Source organism: Squalius cephalus, assembly GCF_949319135.1.
Source record: "Squalius cephalus genome assembly, chromosome: 9".
NCBI lineage: Eukaryota > Metazoa > Chordata > Actinopteri > Cypriniformes > Leuciscidae > Squalius > Squalius cephalus.
The window spans coordinates 22,093,850-22,110,743 of record NC_137130.1 but is presented as its reverse complement, the minus strand read 5'-3'; the positions used below and the strand labels follow the sequence as shown (position 1 = coordinate 22,110,743).

The 16,894-nt window shown below is 36.3% G+C and overlaps 1 protein-coding gene across 2 annotated transcripts; it reads right to left on the bottom strand.

Moving 5' to 3' along the window:
- Window positions 1-1,370: 1,370 nt before the first annotated feature.
- Window positions 1,371-15,549, bottom strand: ttf2 (transcription termination factor, RNA polymerase II). 2 transcript variants are annotated; one of them, XM_079882072.1, is made up of 23 exons: window positions 15,428-15,549; window positions 15,155-15,266; window positions 14,923-15,009; window positions 14,375-14,444; window positions 13,283-14,257; window positions 13,015-13,135; window positions 11,444-11,614; window positions 11,184-11,341; window positions 10,524-10,605; window positions 8,610-8,708; window positions 8,293-8,443; window positions 7,680-7,785; window positions 7,367-7,551; window positions 5,463-5,616; window positions 4,874-4,965; window positions 4,681-4,760; window positions 4,169-4,305; window positions 3,931-4,101; window positions 3,770-3,822; window positions 2,990-3,143; window positions 2,798-2,880; window positions 2,376-2,450; window positions 1,371-1,746 (listed from the first exon to the last, which is right to left on the bottom strand). In XM_079882072.1, the coding sequence occupies exons 1-23, from the start codon at window positions 15,453-15,455 to the stop codon at window positions 1,602-1,604; spliced, it is 3,489 nt and encodes a 1,162-aa protein (XP_079738198.1). In that variant the 5' UTR covers window positions 15,456-15,549; the 3' UTR covers window positions 1,371-1,601. The 2 variants fall into 2 exon arrangements, with proteins under 2 accessions (XP_079738198.1, XP_079738199.1); XM_079882073.1 differs by lacking the exon at window positions 15,155-15,266 and having other exon boundaries at window positions 15,428-15,469.
- Window positions 15,550-16,894: the final 1,345 nt, after the last annotated feature.

Below are 16,894 nucleotides of genomic sequence, written 5' to 3'. Positions count from 1 at the left end.
ATTCAAAACCTTATTAAGATACAGACTAACCCTGGTCTTTTCTGTTATTATAAATTGTTCATTCTAAAACATGCTGATGTTTTGTCCACAGATAATCGGCTTGTCAATTCTCTTTGGCGTACCAATAATTTGGTTGTTGGTGTCCATGATTATTCAGCTTTGTAAAACACCCTACAAGTCTCTATTTGAAGATGTATATGAAGAGGAGACAATAACATCTGCAGAGGAGGAAATGCAAAAGAGGGTAAAAATAAGTGCTACGAAGAAATGTGAAAAAGTTTTTAAAAATTGCACAAATGGGAATAGTTTTAATTGGACTAACTTGTCTAACGAACTGATTGACGTAATAATTGAAGAAGATCTCAGCGAACCTTCTTCAGCTAAACAACCCACCTCTTCCAGCAAATCAGAAGGAGAATCAAGAGAGGGTCGCAAAGTAGTACAAGTGTGATTTCAGCACAGATTCAACAATTTAAACGAACTCTACATCCAGCGGTTCTTTGCATCCATGTCATGCATTTATTAAATCATTTAAAGCACACCTAACCATCGATTATCCCTTAGGTAATGATAACTTTAAAAAAAATGTATTTGCATTGTTGCACTCTATTACAGTGTAGGACCTCATACCAATTCACAAGTTCACACTTACATACAATTTGAGGGGGTAAAGTTTAATGCGTATTTGGCGTTGATTGCTGGGTGCTCTCCACTTGTGTTAATTATCTGAACGTGCTCCTCCCGAACTTTGTTAATAAAACATCATTAGTATTTTTTTTTTTTTTTCTGCCTGAAAAGATGTGTGACTCATGTTTAATTTTTCATGTTTCATTTAAGCTTTCGTTCTGAACCACTGGTAGGTCATCTTAAGTTGAGCAGGATGGCAATTTTCTCAAGACGTTAGAAATGTTCGAAACTTTGTTTATAGAACAACAGTCAGGAAATGCAAGCTTTCATGCAGTGCAACTAACAAATAAAATGAACCTGTTTGTTAACTTTAATAACTTTGAGCCAAACTAAATGGCATTTATTAATCTACATACTGTCACTATATGCTCATCTTCTTTTTACTGTATGCAGTGTTATTTTACATCTTGTGGTGTACTTTTTGCTGCTTACTGTACATTTGCTGACGCTGAGCTTCACTTCACTGTTTGCAGAATAAAAAATGATATTTGTTTACAAAGTAAACGTCTGCTGACACTCAGTCTCTCTGTCTACACAATTTCCTGCACTGTCAGAGTCACAAGCATTTCAATGCCCAGGGAACTCTCTAAAATATAGATAAATAAAATTGACACACATACAATATAATTTATAGACATATAAAATAATATATAATAGAAACAAATAATTGAACACCAATAGGTGCCTTTAACTTTTTAAGGGGAGTCACTATTTCTTAAATCAAATCTCGTATTTCATATGCTTTAGACCTTTTATATTACAGCTGAGGAACAATTAAAAAAGAGTGACATTCCTTAAATTTATTCAATTTAAACATGCAGCATTTTAATATAAAGTCTTTGCTTTCATGACAAAAACAAAAGTAGATAAAATGATGTTAGATTAATATTTACTTTCTGAAATAAAAACGCACATCATACACCAAAGATGACCCTGAGATCTGCCAGAGACAGTTTAGTGAATGAGGATCCAGTTCCAGACAAGACTTTCTGAGCCAACTCCTTCTTCTTCTCCTGTAGTGAAGAGATCTTGTCTTCCACTGTACCGTCACACACAAACCTGTGGGTAGATGGAACCACATGGTACTATCCACTAACAGATAATATACAGTGTAAAGTAAGTTTTTAGAATTGGAAAATGACTGTAAACGGAAGACATAATATATATAAATATATAATTTTATATATATTTTTTTTAGTTAAGCTTCAGGGAGAACACTCACGGACCACCCACAAACTATTCACTGACCGATTGTCAGAAAACTGGCAGTGAAGTCAAATATTTGAAAGAGTTTAATTCAATCTTAAGGTGCATAACTATTCAGTTAACTCAGTGATATAACCAAGCTCATGACTTTTGGATGGAAAATTCAGTTTCAGTTCAATTTTCCTTCATTTCTTCTGTTTTCTGTACAGCCAAACAAAAGCAACACATTGGTCCAATTATTTTTCTAAATGCTAGGCTATGCCTTATAAACCATTTTCTGCCCCTGACCTGTAGTTGATGGTGTTACATGTTGCTGAAAGATGAACTGTAAGTCAAAAAGTCAGGCTACATGTCACTGTTGTGCAGATTTCCATCAGCTGCTTGCGAGCTGATTTGCTTGCACAACAGAAAACTACTAATTGCAATATTACTGTGTAATTTCAAATGTTTTTTACTGAACAAAAGCAACATCAATCCCTCACCTGTGAATTGTAACATCCCGGCATTGTCCCACCCTATAGATCCGATCACAGGCCTGGTCCTCTAGTGCTGGGTTCCTGTGAATGAAAGCCCAGTTGATTTACATGTCCATCTAGTCTCTTCAAAGCATACCAACTTGCAGTATGAACCGAAGCAGTTGTGTTTGTCAAAATCAACATTAAAAGACAAACACAACTGCTTCGGTTCATACTTCAAGTTGGTATAACTTGCAGTATGAACCAAAGCAGCTGTTTGTGTTTTAATGTTGATTTTATTTGGTAATAGTTTAGCACCTGGTAACTGACTGACCTCCCAATATTCAAGAATTCAAACAAGCAGTTGGAGGTATTCACGTGATCTATTTTTAATGTAAAAATTGACATTAAGCATCGTTAAAAATTTGAGGACTTATGAAGTGGCTCACCAATGCATGTCGATGAGGAACAGATGATTCCCTCCAATCAGATTGATCCCCACACCTCCAGCACACAGAGACACCAGCATCACCTGCAATGAGCAGAAGTCTTCTTCATTTCCATCAAATAAATGTTTGTCTTATTAAACCCTCTCAATATTAAACCCTCTCTTATTAATGCCTCTATATGTGATTTCATGCCTGTGGTCCTTTAGGGTTAGTGTTGAACTCCTCCACTAGGTCCATTCTGCGTTTGGGATTGACGGTGCCATCGATTACCGCAAACGTCAGACACATTTTCTTCAAGTGAACAGCAACAATGTGCAGCATGCTGGTCCACTGAGACACAATCACACTGCCAATCCACAATGAACACTCATCAAGTACCAAATGCAAGTAAAAGTCAAAAAGTCAAATGATCTGACCCTCTAGACTGTGAAATATTCAGTTCATTCCTTGACAAATTACCAAGACCTTTCCACCTTTTGGCAGATTTCAATTTGTATGTCAGATACCCATCATTTGAATAAATAAATGGCAATTTTATGTTTAGTGTACAAAGGACTGTCGTTATGCTGGCTAGCAGTTTTACTATACACAGCAGAACAAACTATATACCCATTCATACATTTTTACGTGTCCAAATGTATATTTACTACATCATTTTCCATTACTTAAAAAAAATCAACAAAAAAACCCCCATGATAATTCCCTAAAGAAAAACCTGAATATTTCTCAAAGGAAGCCACCAAAATGAGAAAACAATTATAAGTTATAAATTATAATACAGTTTCTTAATTTTTAATGCAGTTTTATCAAGACATGGAGACTTGTTTGAATTTGACACAATGATATGTGTCACAAATATGCAAAGAAAAAACAATAAATTAAATTGTCAAAAATATTTATAATGGATGGTAAGAAATATTTAGCCAGGTACCTACAGCACTGCCATCTAAACTGAAAGTGCAGTTGACATACCTTTTTTGATCTTTCTTTCTAATTTCTTTTAATTCTGTCAGAATGGCTGAAATCTGAAATAAATAAAAAATATAAATATAAATATTTTATAACAAAATACAATAGAAGCTTATATACCGCAGATACATTAGACACAACAGGGTACAGCAGAGGATGTTCACCTTAGTGCTTTCACGAGTGTCCAGGAAGAGCTCAGAGGAGAATCGAGTGCCATTGAGAGAGACGGTGTCTTTCGGGTCAGAGCCTGAAGGCTCAGAGAGAGACAGAGCACACAGCTGCTCTTCTAGAGACAGAGCAACACCATCCCCCTGCAGCTCTGTCTGATCTAGAGTCTGGAAAAACACACATCAGTATGTGAACAAGAGAATAAGTGTGTGTGAGACAGTGAGGGAACATCACCTTCTTGAGCAGAGACAGGTGGCAGCAGCACTGCCTGAGACGCAGCAGCAGTGACAGGATGTGGATGGTGCTGGAGGCCTGAGGCTGCTGGGAGGAAGACAGCGAGTCCTGCTGAGACATCCCAAACTCCCGTGCAACTGAGACACAAGCACAATCATTACAGGGAAACTATAATAATGCCAATAAATCTACATAAAACAGTTTCTATTGTCCATCACGTTACAAATATGAAAAGAGAAGATAAATAAGACAAAGTGCCTTTGTTTTTTCCCATTGTATTAACTGTGCATACACACCTCTCCATGACCACTCACATGTGTACAACCACCCAGGTGAACAAGCCATTAACAATTTAGCGAGTCAATGGTTAAACCTCATCGTATTTAAACTCCCAATTTTGGAATATGTAACTGAAGCTTAAGACTGAAAACATAAGACTTAATAACAACAGAATAAACACTTGCTAATACTCAGTCCTTAGCTAAGAGCATGTTATGATAGAGACTGCTTGCCTTTCTCAAAAGGATTACTATTGTCTGCCTTTTTAGTGTTTCCTCCTTCATGTCTTTTAAGATAGTTTTGAAGTGTGGACCTGGGGAGGAAGAAGACAAGCCAATGTCCTTATGAGACACCATGCACAATATGCAAAATATCAAGAAATGTACTGAATATGCATAAAAACTGGGGTTCAGTGACATGGTATACCTGGATTGTGCAAACACAACATCATATACAGCCTGCTCATCTTCAGACAGCTTCAGCCTGTGAACCTCGCAGGTCCGATCAGGCAGAGAAACCTGAAACAGAGGCACAAACATTACAAGATTCCTTCAGGTAACCAATAAATCTGCATAATCTTTTTTGGTACTATACGGTTATCCGGACCACACCTGACCACACGTGACCACAACCGCTCTTGGTTGGTCGTAACCCCAATGACGGGTAGGTTTAGGGGCGGGGTTGGGGTAGGTCATCACATGTGGTCCGGATAACCGTATAGTACCTCTTTTTTTGTCATTTGTGATAACGGATCACTTAAGATTACACTCACAAAGAACAATTTCTAGTTTACTAAATAGTCTGAGCATAACAAAAAAATAAAAAAAATAAAAAAAATAAATAATAATAATATATATATATATGCTCACTATAGAAATTTCCAAGACATTTTAAGATTTTATTCATTTTCAGGTAAGGAAACCACAATTTAAAATGTCCTTAATAAAGCTTTTCAAAGCCTGAGGTTTATATTAATTTTAAGACTATGGAAATTACACATTGTGTGTGTGTTTACCAGTGGTTTTCCAGAAGAGTCCAGCTGGTCTTTGGTCCTGCGAAGCAGCAGTGCTCTGGTGAGGATGTTCAGTCTCTCTCCTCCTCTCTTTGAGCCATTATCCACTTGAGACTTCCACAGCTTAAACTCATCAAAAGGAGAGCATCTCAGAAACCTGCACAGCATGTGCAAAAACAACAGCAGTTAAAGTAGTATTACTGCAGAATCTGGTCCAACAGATATTCAGCTCTTGTTATTCACTCACTCGACTGAATCAACAATAATAACAAAAAAAAAAAGATTATTTACGAATTATTTCACTGGATAACACTTGGGATCTTGTTTCTCTCATTACTCTCCCAAAGAGAGAATTTTACAAACGATCTCCTCTTTTCTTCACTTCCAATCCAATCCTTTACTGAGGGGTTTATAAAGAAATAGAACATGAGAAATTAAATGTTTCAGTTAACAATTAACTTATTTAATATGCAAGTGATGACTTTCATTTTGTGAAGGTAAGTGAGATCGGATTTCTCTCTGATCATACAAGAGATGGATTGGAATGATACAAAACGCATGTTGATGTCAGGTTTAACTGAATGTTTAAAATGTTCATGCATATATGTGACCCTGGACCACAAAACCAGTCACATGAGTCACTTTTCTGAAATTGAGATGTATACATCATCTGAAAGTTGAATAAATAAGCTGTCCATTGATGTATGGTTTGTTATGATAGGGCAATATTTGACCGAGATACAACTATGTGAAAATCTGGAATCTGAGGGTGCAAAAAAAAAAAAAATTCGATAATTTTGACCCATACAATGTATTGTTGGCTATTGCCACAAATTTACCCATGCAACTTATGACTGGTTTTGAGATCGAGGGTCACATATTGTGTCTCATTGTCCAGCATGCTCTGACAGGCAGGAAAGATGTGTAGGCATAAGGCGAAAAAAAAAATGTTTGATTACCACTAAAACTTACCCCAGGCAACCCAAAAAGGCAACCATTTTGCTACATAGCTTTGATAATTGTGTTTTTCTCATTTTAGCTGTATTTTTTATTTTCACATAATAATAATAATAATTAAAAAAAATATTTAGTGACCATTTCCACTGATTTATTTAACAAGTATAATATGTATATGCTGCCTCTGGGCATGATCTTTTTCCTTTTTTTTTATGTATATATAACTATCCCTTTATATACAAATATACAACATAATACACAATTTATCTCCATTTGAAACCAGGAGATAATTGTGTTTTTAATTCACTCTTGTTGTGTTCGGATAAGGTTAAAGAGCTGGATGGCTCACAGTCTGGTTGTGACAGACATAGATTATGACTAAGGTATAAGTCATGCTCTGCCCAAAATTGTTCACTAATTCTCTATTTACTTCATAGTCAATGTCTATCATTCAAATGCCTCATTTATTCAATCAATCATTCATTCATTCATTCAATGTCAAATCTCCATATGAGGAAACAGTAAAAATGTGTGTATTCAGACACAGCTGTAAACACTGTTGAGCACGGTGTGTAACCTTACATACATGTTGTGTCCTGATTTGAACTATGGAAAAATCTACTTAAAATCAGATATGACTGATCAGATTGAGATGCACTATATTCCTCAACTCGAACAATAGAGTATGACGCCAGCAAAGCCGAGATCAGGTGTTAGACATCAGAGGAATTGAATGAACTGATGAAATGTATAGCTTAGTCTCTTTGGATAAAACTGTCTCCCAAAAAACAAACTATCAGATTTGATCAGATTTCAAACAACATATGGGGTAAATATGTTGAAACAATTTTTTTCTTTTTGCCATCTTATGCCTACATATTTTTGCTGCCTGTCTGAACAAAGTCCTGGGATATGTCTCGAAATGTAGCAAGAAAGAGCCAAAACCGTACTTGAGCAGTGAATACATATCCAGCAGGTTGTTCTGAATAGGGGTTCCAGTGACAGCCCAGCGGGATCGGGCCCGCAGTTTACACACCGCCATGGATGTCTGGACCTTAGGGTTCTTAATGTTATGAGCCTCATCGAGAATCACACGTGCCCAGGCAACACGTAAAAGTGGAGGCAGGTCTGAGGCCTACAACCAGAAGAAATAGCTACTTAAAGCAACTTTTGGTACTGGGACAACAAAACTAACAGGTCCAGGCCCTCAAACATCTCAGCCAATCTAATTAATCATTTAAATGTTGTGGTCTCTATTCATACCACATGATCAGAGTCCCGAGAGGGCTTATCCGCATCCTCCTTCTGCACAGGGATCTCCTTAGAGACCAGACTGTACGTAGTGATCACCACATCATGCTCAGCAAGGCTGGTGGAGACACAGAACGGCAAGACAGGAAGAGAGATTAAGATAAAGAACGAGCAAAAGAAAAAAGTGCGACAAAAAAAGACAACAGGAAATAGAACTTATGAGAGCTGATTGAGGCTGATTGCACAGTGACCAAACAAGTATTTGGACACTTAAAAATGTATAAATGTTGTTTGAGAAAAAATAAAAATTAAAAAAATAAATCAAATAACCAATACCAATAACCCAGTGGGACTTATTTTTAAATAAATGTAGCAAAACCCTGAGGGGAGCAGACTTCAACAACTGTGCATTTTGTGGACCTATTGAGTAAATAATTGTCACATGGTTTGATATTTTGTATTTCATGTAATAGCAATTTTAAAAGTGTCCAAGTCATTTTTGGAACTACTGAATGTACATGCATGCGAGTTTCAACATGCAATATGTATGATTTGCTAAATGCTTCAAAGATATGTGTGTATATGATCCTTCTGCTGCTGGTGTGTATGTAAGTGCGTGGCCTACATGCTTGAACTCCTCTGTCGGTTGGGGCCATGGTACAAATACACACTGAGGCGACTACTCTTTACACGCTTGTCAATCTCGTTCTTCCAGTGATGCACCAGAGAAGCAGGACAGATGATCAACGTCCCCTGAGAAGCCACTATGGTGGAATCTGTAATTAAGATACATACAATTCTGCATCTGTTAGAGTATACAACAGCTTTGAGAATAGCAGGCATGGCAGAAAGCCCAAATCAAATAAAACACACACACACACAAAATCACACACAGACAAATTGAACATCTAAGGGTTTGAGCTATTAATCATTGATGGATACCATTTTTAGAAATCCATTCCTCCAGTTTTTCATCCTTCTTCTTCTGAGACAGAATGAGGGAGATCATTGTGAGGGTCTTTCCCAGGCCCATGTCATCAGCTTGAGAAAAAAAAAAAAAAATAATAATAACATTAACAAGTTCAATGAAACCTTTTCACAGACTGTTTTGACATTTCCACAATTATTAGCATCATAAATCTAAATCTTTTTAATTGATATACATTTGTAACACTATAATTTGTTAAAATACAAAAAAGCTGAGGGAGTGACAGTAAATTCTCTCTCTTTTCTGACTGATATAATTCACATTTCTATTTTTTTGCCACTTTGAGAAAGTTATGGAAACATTGTCATGGATATATTATTGTGCTACTGAAGCAAATTGGAAAAGAAAAATCATATTTACTCCTACCTCTGAGAACTATGGAAATGAAATGAATTGATTTCATGGTGAAAAAGTGTCTTTATGCAGACTGTAAACAGAACTGGCTGTAGTTTAATATTAGGCTTCAAGAGTTTTCCTGCATTATGATAGATTATTGCTCAGCTCTCCAGAATACTGGTTTGTTATTGGTCAATCGCATCATTCCATGATCAAATACCACTAAAACTCAGGCAACCCTTTTGCTACATAGCTTTTGTTGTTGCATTTCTCATATAAGCAGTACTTTTATTTTCACATAATCATGTTTTTTTTTTTTTTTTAACTAAAATCAATATTTAGTGACCATTTCCACTCATTTATTTGACATATAATATGTATATGCTGCCTCTGGGCTTGATTTATATATACACATGTATATGTACAATTCTTTATGTGGGGTCCTACCAGGCCTCTATTTCACGTTTAATGATATCTCTCCTATTTTGGCCTCACTCGGGTGGCTGCTGGTTGAGTGCAGGATAAAATACAAGGTCCTGCTGTGTGTTTTTAAAGCAGTGCATGGAATGGCTCCTGCATTTATTTCTGAGCTCATTACTCTTCGCCTAGTCTAGATCGCTGACATCAACAAACTTATTATTTCACAGATGTATTTAAAACTTAAAGGAGATCAAGTTTTTTTCCATTGTGGGTCTGAGGCTTGCATCTGTCAGTAGTTTTAAAGTTTGTGTAAACAAATTCTTTTTTTTCTTTTAAGGAGTAGGACTAGTGTGTGTGTGTGTGTGTGTGTGTGTGTGTGTGTGTGTGTGAGTGTTTTTAAAGGGATAGTTCACCCAAAAATGAGAATTCTCTCTTCATTTACTCCTCATGCCATCCCTGATGTATATGCCTTTCTTTCTTCAGTCCCTCTCGTGATCGCTCGTATGACAGTACACTGGAAGCATTGATTTATAGTTCAAGTTAGAAAAATTACTGTTCTTACACACGCCTATCATTTTGCTTCAGAAGACACTGATTCATCCATTGAAGTCATCTGGATTACTGTCATGATCGATGTGTGTGGTTTTTTTAAGCGTCATATGAGCAGAAGCCATTCAGTGGCATTACATGGATTCACAGAAATTGATTGTTTTCCTAATTTTTTTTTTGTTTTGTTTATCTGAAGAATACTGATGAGAGAATATTTATTTTTTGGGTGAACCATCCCTTTGACTGATACCATAGATGGTTCATCTTGTTTTATGTTTAATATTTTATTGTATTTTTTGTGTTAGTACGTGTTTGTAGAATTTGGGTCTACATGTGCTGTAGTAAAATGCTTTATAAATAAATGAAATGAAATTAATGAATAATGTAATGTTGCAAAACTCTGACAGTATGATGCAAAATCCTTCCGCATCACATTGGGATGCTGATCATCTTCTCAGGGCTTATTTTCCAGTAATGACTGGCTGAATAAATAAAATAAAAATACACTAAAATACATGTTAAATTGAAACATCAACCATTCTTATAATTCTTATAAGTATTACCCAAAATTCCTCCGCAGGGTTTCTGTGTCTCTCTCCACAGCAGCCAGGCCAAAGCTTTCCTCTGATGAGGCAACAGCTCCACCTTGTGAAGATCATCATGACAAAGTCATGGTTAAATAATGCTGATTTAGTTAGTAAGATGCTATAAATTATGTGAAGTAACTTTCATATCCCATCTTACTATAACAGCATTATTTAACCATTCCAACAATTGCACAAAAAATTAGAAACTAATTTCACGTTTCAAACTCTCACTATCGTTTATTTAAAATAAATACTCATAGTTACTAAGGTAATTCACGTACAAGATCATCAATACTTTGATTTGGTTTCCTCCAAAGAGAAACAATGTAAGTTTTATATCTACATAAGTGCATATCTGCTACAATTGAAAAAAAAATTATGAAAATAATTGTGCCAATGTTTAAGAGTACAGTATAAATGACTCCTAGCTTAAAAAATAAAATAAAATAAAAAACTCACAAAACAATTTTATTTGACAAGGTCTTTAATATCTCTTTATAGCAATAGAGCTGTATAATAATATTTCTGTAAATTAGACTATGGTATTATGGTGCGTTCAGTCACCTTTTAAACAGTTTGAGAGTGAATAAATGGGATAAACAAAATAATACTGATTTATAGTCTGAACTGACTTACCTTGATTCCTTTGGGATCCTGTACCTCTGTGTCTTCTGTAGGGCAGGACTCCAGTGAGTCGTGCAGATGGTCGATGACCTCAGTGGTGGCATTGCGGACAGCCAGCAGTCTGTTCTCAGTCATCCTGCCACCATAGAAAGCCTGGCTCTGAGGATTCACTGAAGAGACAACCGGCCAAATCAGAACATCAATACACTTACTAATGAAATGGGCACAGAAAACACCAATTTGCTAGAGAAGAATGAGATTAAACGCTATACCTCCATACATCTGGGTGTAGCCTTGGCTCAGGTTCAGGCCCAGTGAGGCACCAGATGATTCCTTCAGCATGGGAGCAGGAGCTGTGGGCAGGAGGATGGTGCCTCCAGGACGACTGAATGGATTGGACAGGCTGTGTGTGGGCTTATGTTCTGCCTCTTTATCTTGACACTCTGCATTTAAATAATTAGATGAATTCATTTATATTTCAACCATTTTTCCACAGTATGAGGGCATTAAGTTTATAAAGCTAAATTATTATTAATGCATAAAAATTATATTTTACAACCTAAACTAATCTTTAGTTGTTATAAAGAAAAAAAGGTAATACCCTTTGGCCAGAATGAAATATGTTCAACAAGTCAAATATGGACTACCTTATGGCTGATGTAACAGAAGGAGTCAATGAGTATGTATAGAAAGGTCAAGATCAAGTTCTCTTGAGAACGAGTACCCCCCTGCATGTTAGTTATAACACATGATTTTGCGAAGGAAAACATTTTTTTCAAATATTGAAAAAAACACTGTAAATCAGTTTTGGTAAAATATATTTTTTGTTTAAGAAATAATAATAAAAAGATTATGCTAAATCACTTTTCAAATTTTTTTTTTATCAGGGTTTCAAAAATGTCATTCCTATATTGAGGCTTTTTCATTTATTATCATATTGGGACAGTTGATTCACCCTCACATTTACACTTCCGTTTAAAGCTGGAGGTCTTTAAGATTTTTAAAATGTTTTTGAAAGAAGTCACTCATGGTCACTAAGGCTGCATTTTTTTTTATCAAAAATACAGTAAAAGCAGTAATATTATAAATAGTATTATTATTTAAAATAACTGTTTTCTATTTTAATATATTTTATGTAATGTATTCCTGTGATGGCAAAGCTGAATTTTCAGCATCATTACTCCAGTCTTCAGCGTCACATGATCCTTCAGAAATCATTCTAATATGCTGATTCGGTGTTTAAGAAACATTTATTATAATTATCAATGTTGAAAAGAGTTGCAGCTTAATATTTTTGAGGAAACTGTAATACTTTTTTTCAGGTTTCTTGGTTGAATAGAAAGATCAAAAGGAACTTCTTTGAAACAGAAATCTTTTGTAACATTTAGGCCTGGTTTCACAGACAGGGCTTAGCTAGGATTAGGCCTTAGTTCAATTAGAGCATTTAAGTAACTTTTATAAACGTGTCTTAAAAAAATAACTGGTGTGCATCTTGAGACAAAACAATTGCACTGACATTTTAAGATTTGTCAGTGCAAGTTTCTTTCAGTTGAAACAGCTCAAACATGCATTTTAGTCTGGGACTAGCTTAAGCCTGGTCTGTGAAACCAGGGAAAAATGTCTTTACTGTCACTTTTGATTTATTTAATGCATTCTTGCTGAATAAAAGTTCAAATTTATTTTTATTTATTTATTTATGTATTACTGACCCCAAACTTTGGAACGGTAGTGCATCCCACCCCTAAAAAATACCAAAAATAAATTTAAATTTAAATATAAATAAAAGCCATGCTCATTATAGCAGAGGCATATTCAAGTCTCATATGAATAGCATCAGTTTTACCAGACAGAGAAGCTGTGGTCAAGCTCAGAGACTCCAGGGCCTCTTCCAGCTCCTTCACCTGACTCTTCAAACGCTCTCCTTTATCTGGCAGAGCAGATACATTCACCACTGAAAGAGTGGCCTGAGAAAAGATGGAACACCGATAAAGGGATAAAAAGTGAGTGTTAAGCAACATAAGTTAAATTGAATATAAATGATATCACTATTATTGTAACTATCACAGAATACTAACTGTACTTAAGAAAAAAAGCAATAAAGAGCGAGTAACCTTCTTCTGCTTGAGCTGGGCTGCGAGATGGACGTGGAGGTCCTCAGACTGAGCCTGGACTTTAGAGGCCGGCTGGAAACCAGGGTAAGAGGTGAGTGTTTTCTGAACAGGTGCAGCTGGAGTCGGAGCACTCTGCTGGGTGGGAGGCTGTACCGACACCAGCTGAACATCATCATCCTCATCACTCCACTCACCGAACCGCGCTATGCCCTTCTGGTCCTTCTCCTGACTCTGGTTTGGTACTGTCTTCTGAACATTGAGTGCTGAGGGCTTTTCAGAAACCGGCACATCCCGTAATGTGGAGCATGAAGGTGACTGGCTCTTGCTCTCCAGGCTTTGAGTTTTATCTGTAACTGATTTTGAATTAGAAGTGCTTTGCTTGTTTGAGCAGTCATCCTTCGTTTTATTCTCTACCGAAGGTTTCTTATCACGTCCAGATGAGCTTTTTGAAGGGCTTTGTGGAGAGCTGCCTGTTTTTTTTGTAGGCTTCTGCTCCTGCGGGACTTTGATGCTGGTCTCAGATTCACCCGGTCCTTGAACACTTCCCTTCACAGAGTTTGGACTCTCAGGGCACGTCTCGTCCTCCGCTGTGCTCTTCGGTCTCTCATCATCAGACACTCTCTTCTTTATCTTCATCCCAGCGGGAAGCTTCTTGTTCCTCCAGGACTCTGAACCTCCAGAGTCTTTCCCCTCTCTGTCCAAGACACTTTGACCAACTGGGCCATTCTTATTATTCCCTTCTATCTCTGTTGTCTTGAAACGGCCTTCTTTCTTTTTAGCACTGCCATGATCTTCACCGTTCACATGTTTATTTTCACCTTTAACCTCTCCTCTATCCTTTTCAGCATCGGGATCCCTCCTGTGTTCTGAAGATTTGTCTTGTTTTGTCTTGACTTTGAAAGGGTTCCTGACTGGAGTGAGGCTGAAGGATTGAAGATCTTTGTCTGACAAATCAGTCCGTCTCTCAGGGTCTTTCTGCAAGAAGGTTGTAAAACAACTGAATTGTGGCAAGAAATATATTCATAAAGTCTTAAGACTGATTTACTTATACAGTATATTGTGGACACAAATATATATATATAAAAAATTCACCTCTCTCCACGGAACACACCCACACCACTTCTGTCCCTCAGTTTTTCCAAGCATACAGCGATAAAACAACCTGATTATGAAATAAATAAATTATTAATGGTATGGATTCATAATCCTTCCCTCTCTTCCTTTCACTGCTATATTACAAGTATTTTTGGGAGATTTGAAAAACAAAAGAACGAGTCTCCATGCGTTCAGTTGGTGTCATAGATGTTCAAAGAAGAGTTGTCTTTGATTTATGACTAGACAAACCTATAACACTTGCTTATGAATTAAGGAGATTGAGTCTCTTTCATCTCCAAGTAACCACATTCATGTAGTGGAACAGGAACATTTATAGAATTATCAGAATTGTAGAAATAACACCAACTGACTTTGCATATGATTTCAATAACTATTTTAATAAGTCACTGATGTATCCTCTCAATTGACCAAACCAAGTTCTTCATTGTTCATATTTGTTTCTACTGGATCTGTCCTCCCAAACACTTCAAATTTTCAGTCTCACAGTAGGTATATAGTAGATAGGTATAAAGCATAACCCTTACTTGTATTTGTCCTGTTTTTCACTGTAAATTAGTGTTTGAAGTTCAACCATGGAGTCTTCATGCTGAAGGCAGTGAGATGGGGGGATCCTGAAGAACATACATGATATCCTCAAAGCAGGGCAACATACTGACCCATACACATGATACATAATTCCCATGTGAATGTGTCCAAGGATATAGGGGAAATAAAATGATGCTAACATTATTATAATGCATAAAGGTGTGTACACACTCTGTGGGCAGTGAAAAGTTGCAGGGCGTTGCATCACGCGCAGTGCAAACATAGAAACTTTTGCCTTTATTCGGTCCTTCCTTTACACCAGTCTTCAACAAGCATATACTGCCTGAATAACACAAAGAATTAGCATTTTTTTCTAAATACATTTTTTATATTATTCGCATCCATGCATCGTTGTCTGGAGCTACAGCTTGTTAACACGTACAGCTTACAGAGTAAAACTGTTCAACAATAATCTTTACACTGATAAACGTGTACGGTACTCACCATGTGTTTCACACAAAACTCTTTCCATCTTCGTATGACAGCGGTTTATTTCATTCACTCACCGGCTTCACTTTCACTATGAACACAAACTGCCGCCGCTGTCGCGGTTTTGATGACGCAATCTGTAATGTAGCCAATAAATGCATTACTGAAAAGACCAAACTAATGTATTTAAATGTTCACATCAGTAACAAAATTAGTAGTAGCTTTGGTATTTTTGCAGAAGCTTTGTTTACTATGGTACATTTTGTACGGGCATGTTGCCCTATTGACCAAACAAATAAATGGCAAATGTAATTTCCTCAGATATTCCAGCAGGTGGAGTCATGTGCACATGAATGGAAGTCTAGTTGGTGTTTTGAATATGATTAAGGGTGTTGAGCATGAGCTAATATGTCACTGTGCTGCTCACACAATACTGTAGGCCTACTATAGTTCCCTGCTAACATCATGAAAATCATGAATTTGATCTGCGTGAATATGCATACACCTTGATTTTCATATAAAGTGCTATGAATAGGCCTATAATCCATCCATGATAGATACCTCATATTGAGCTATAGGCTATACCTCACATTTTAACATAGTCTGGGCTAATAAAGTACCCTTTCTTCTGCATCTTCACCAGAAACGTTGGGCAGTTTTCTCATGTGCACTGAAATCCCCTTCAAATATCTCCCAGACTGCTTCAGAATTTTTCACTACAACTTCTAGGTTCATCACCACCCCAATGAAATATCTTCAAATAATCTTCATCCAGCTTTCTTCAAGACACCTTTTCACATAGTGGTTCTTCTATTAGCCTACAATTCTATACTTTTTATTCCTAATAATAGTAATAATAATAATAATACTCAACCTTCTTTTTATTTATTTATTTATTTATTTCATTGGAAAATCTTTAAAGATTTTTTTTTTTTAATAATTGGAAAGTATTCCGTACAAGCCACTATGGGCTTTTCATTTTTGTTATTTTATTTATTTATTTACAGCTTTATTGCTTGTGTAGCCTACTATTAAGCAAAATTAATCACATGAACCACATGATTCCACTTTAATCTCTACTATTAAAAATGTAATAAATATAAAATTAAAATAATTAAAATACATAAATGAAGAGGCTTTATTTGTGTTATGTCATGACTGTAAAACTTTTTAGGCAGTTCATCTAGTTCATTAGAACATTACTGCAGTTATCTATGTGTCCTCCAAACAACATTTGTGTTTTTCCAAGCCAGCATTTTTCTTTATTATATATAAACAATGAAGTGTCTGAAGTCACATTCTCAGGAGTGTGTAAATGCCTCAAAAGCACATGCTGACAATACAAATTTAAGCATCTGCTCAGCTTACGCTTCGTCTGAAGTTTCTCCTAATCAGGCAGGTAGCTACCATCTCTGCCTGCTCTACGAAGAAAGAATTAATGAATTATTTGAAATGCCATCTGGAGCAGCAATATTTCTCATC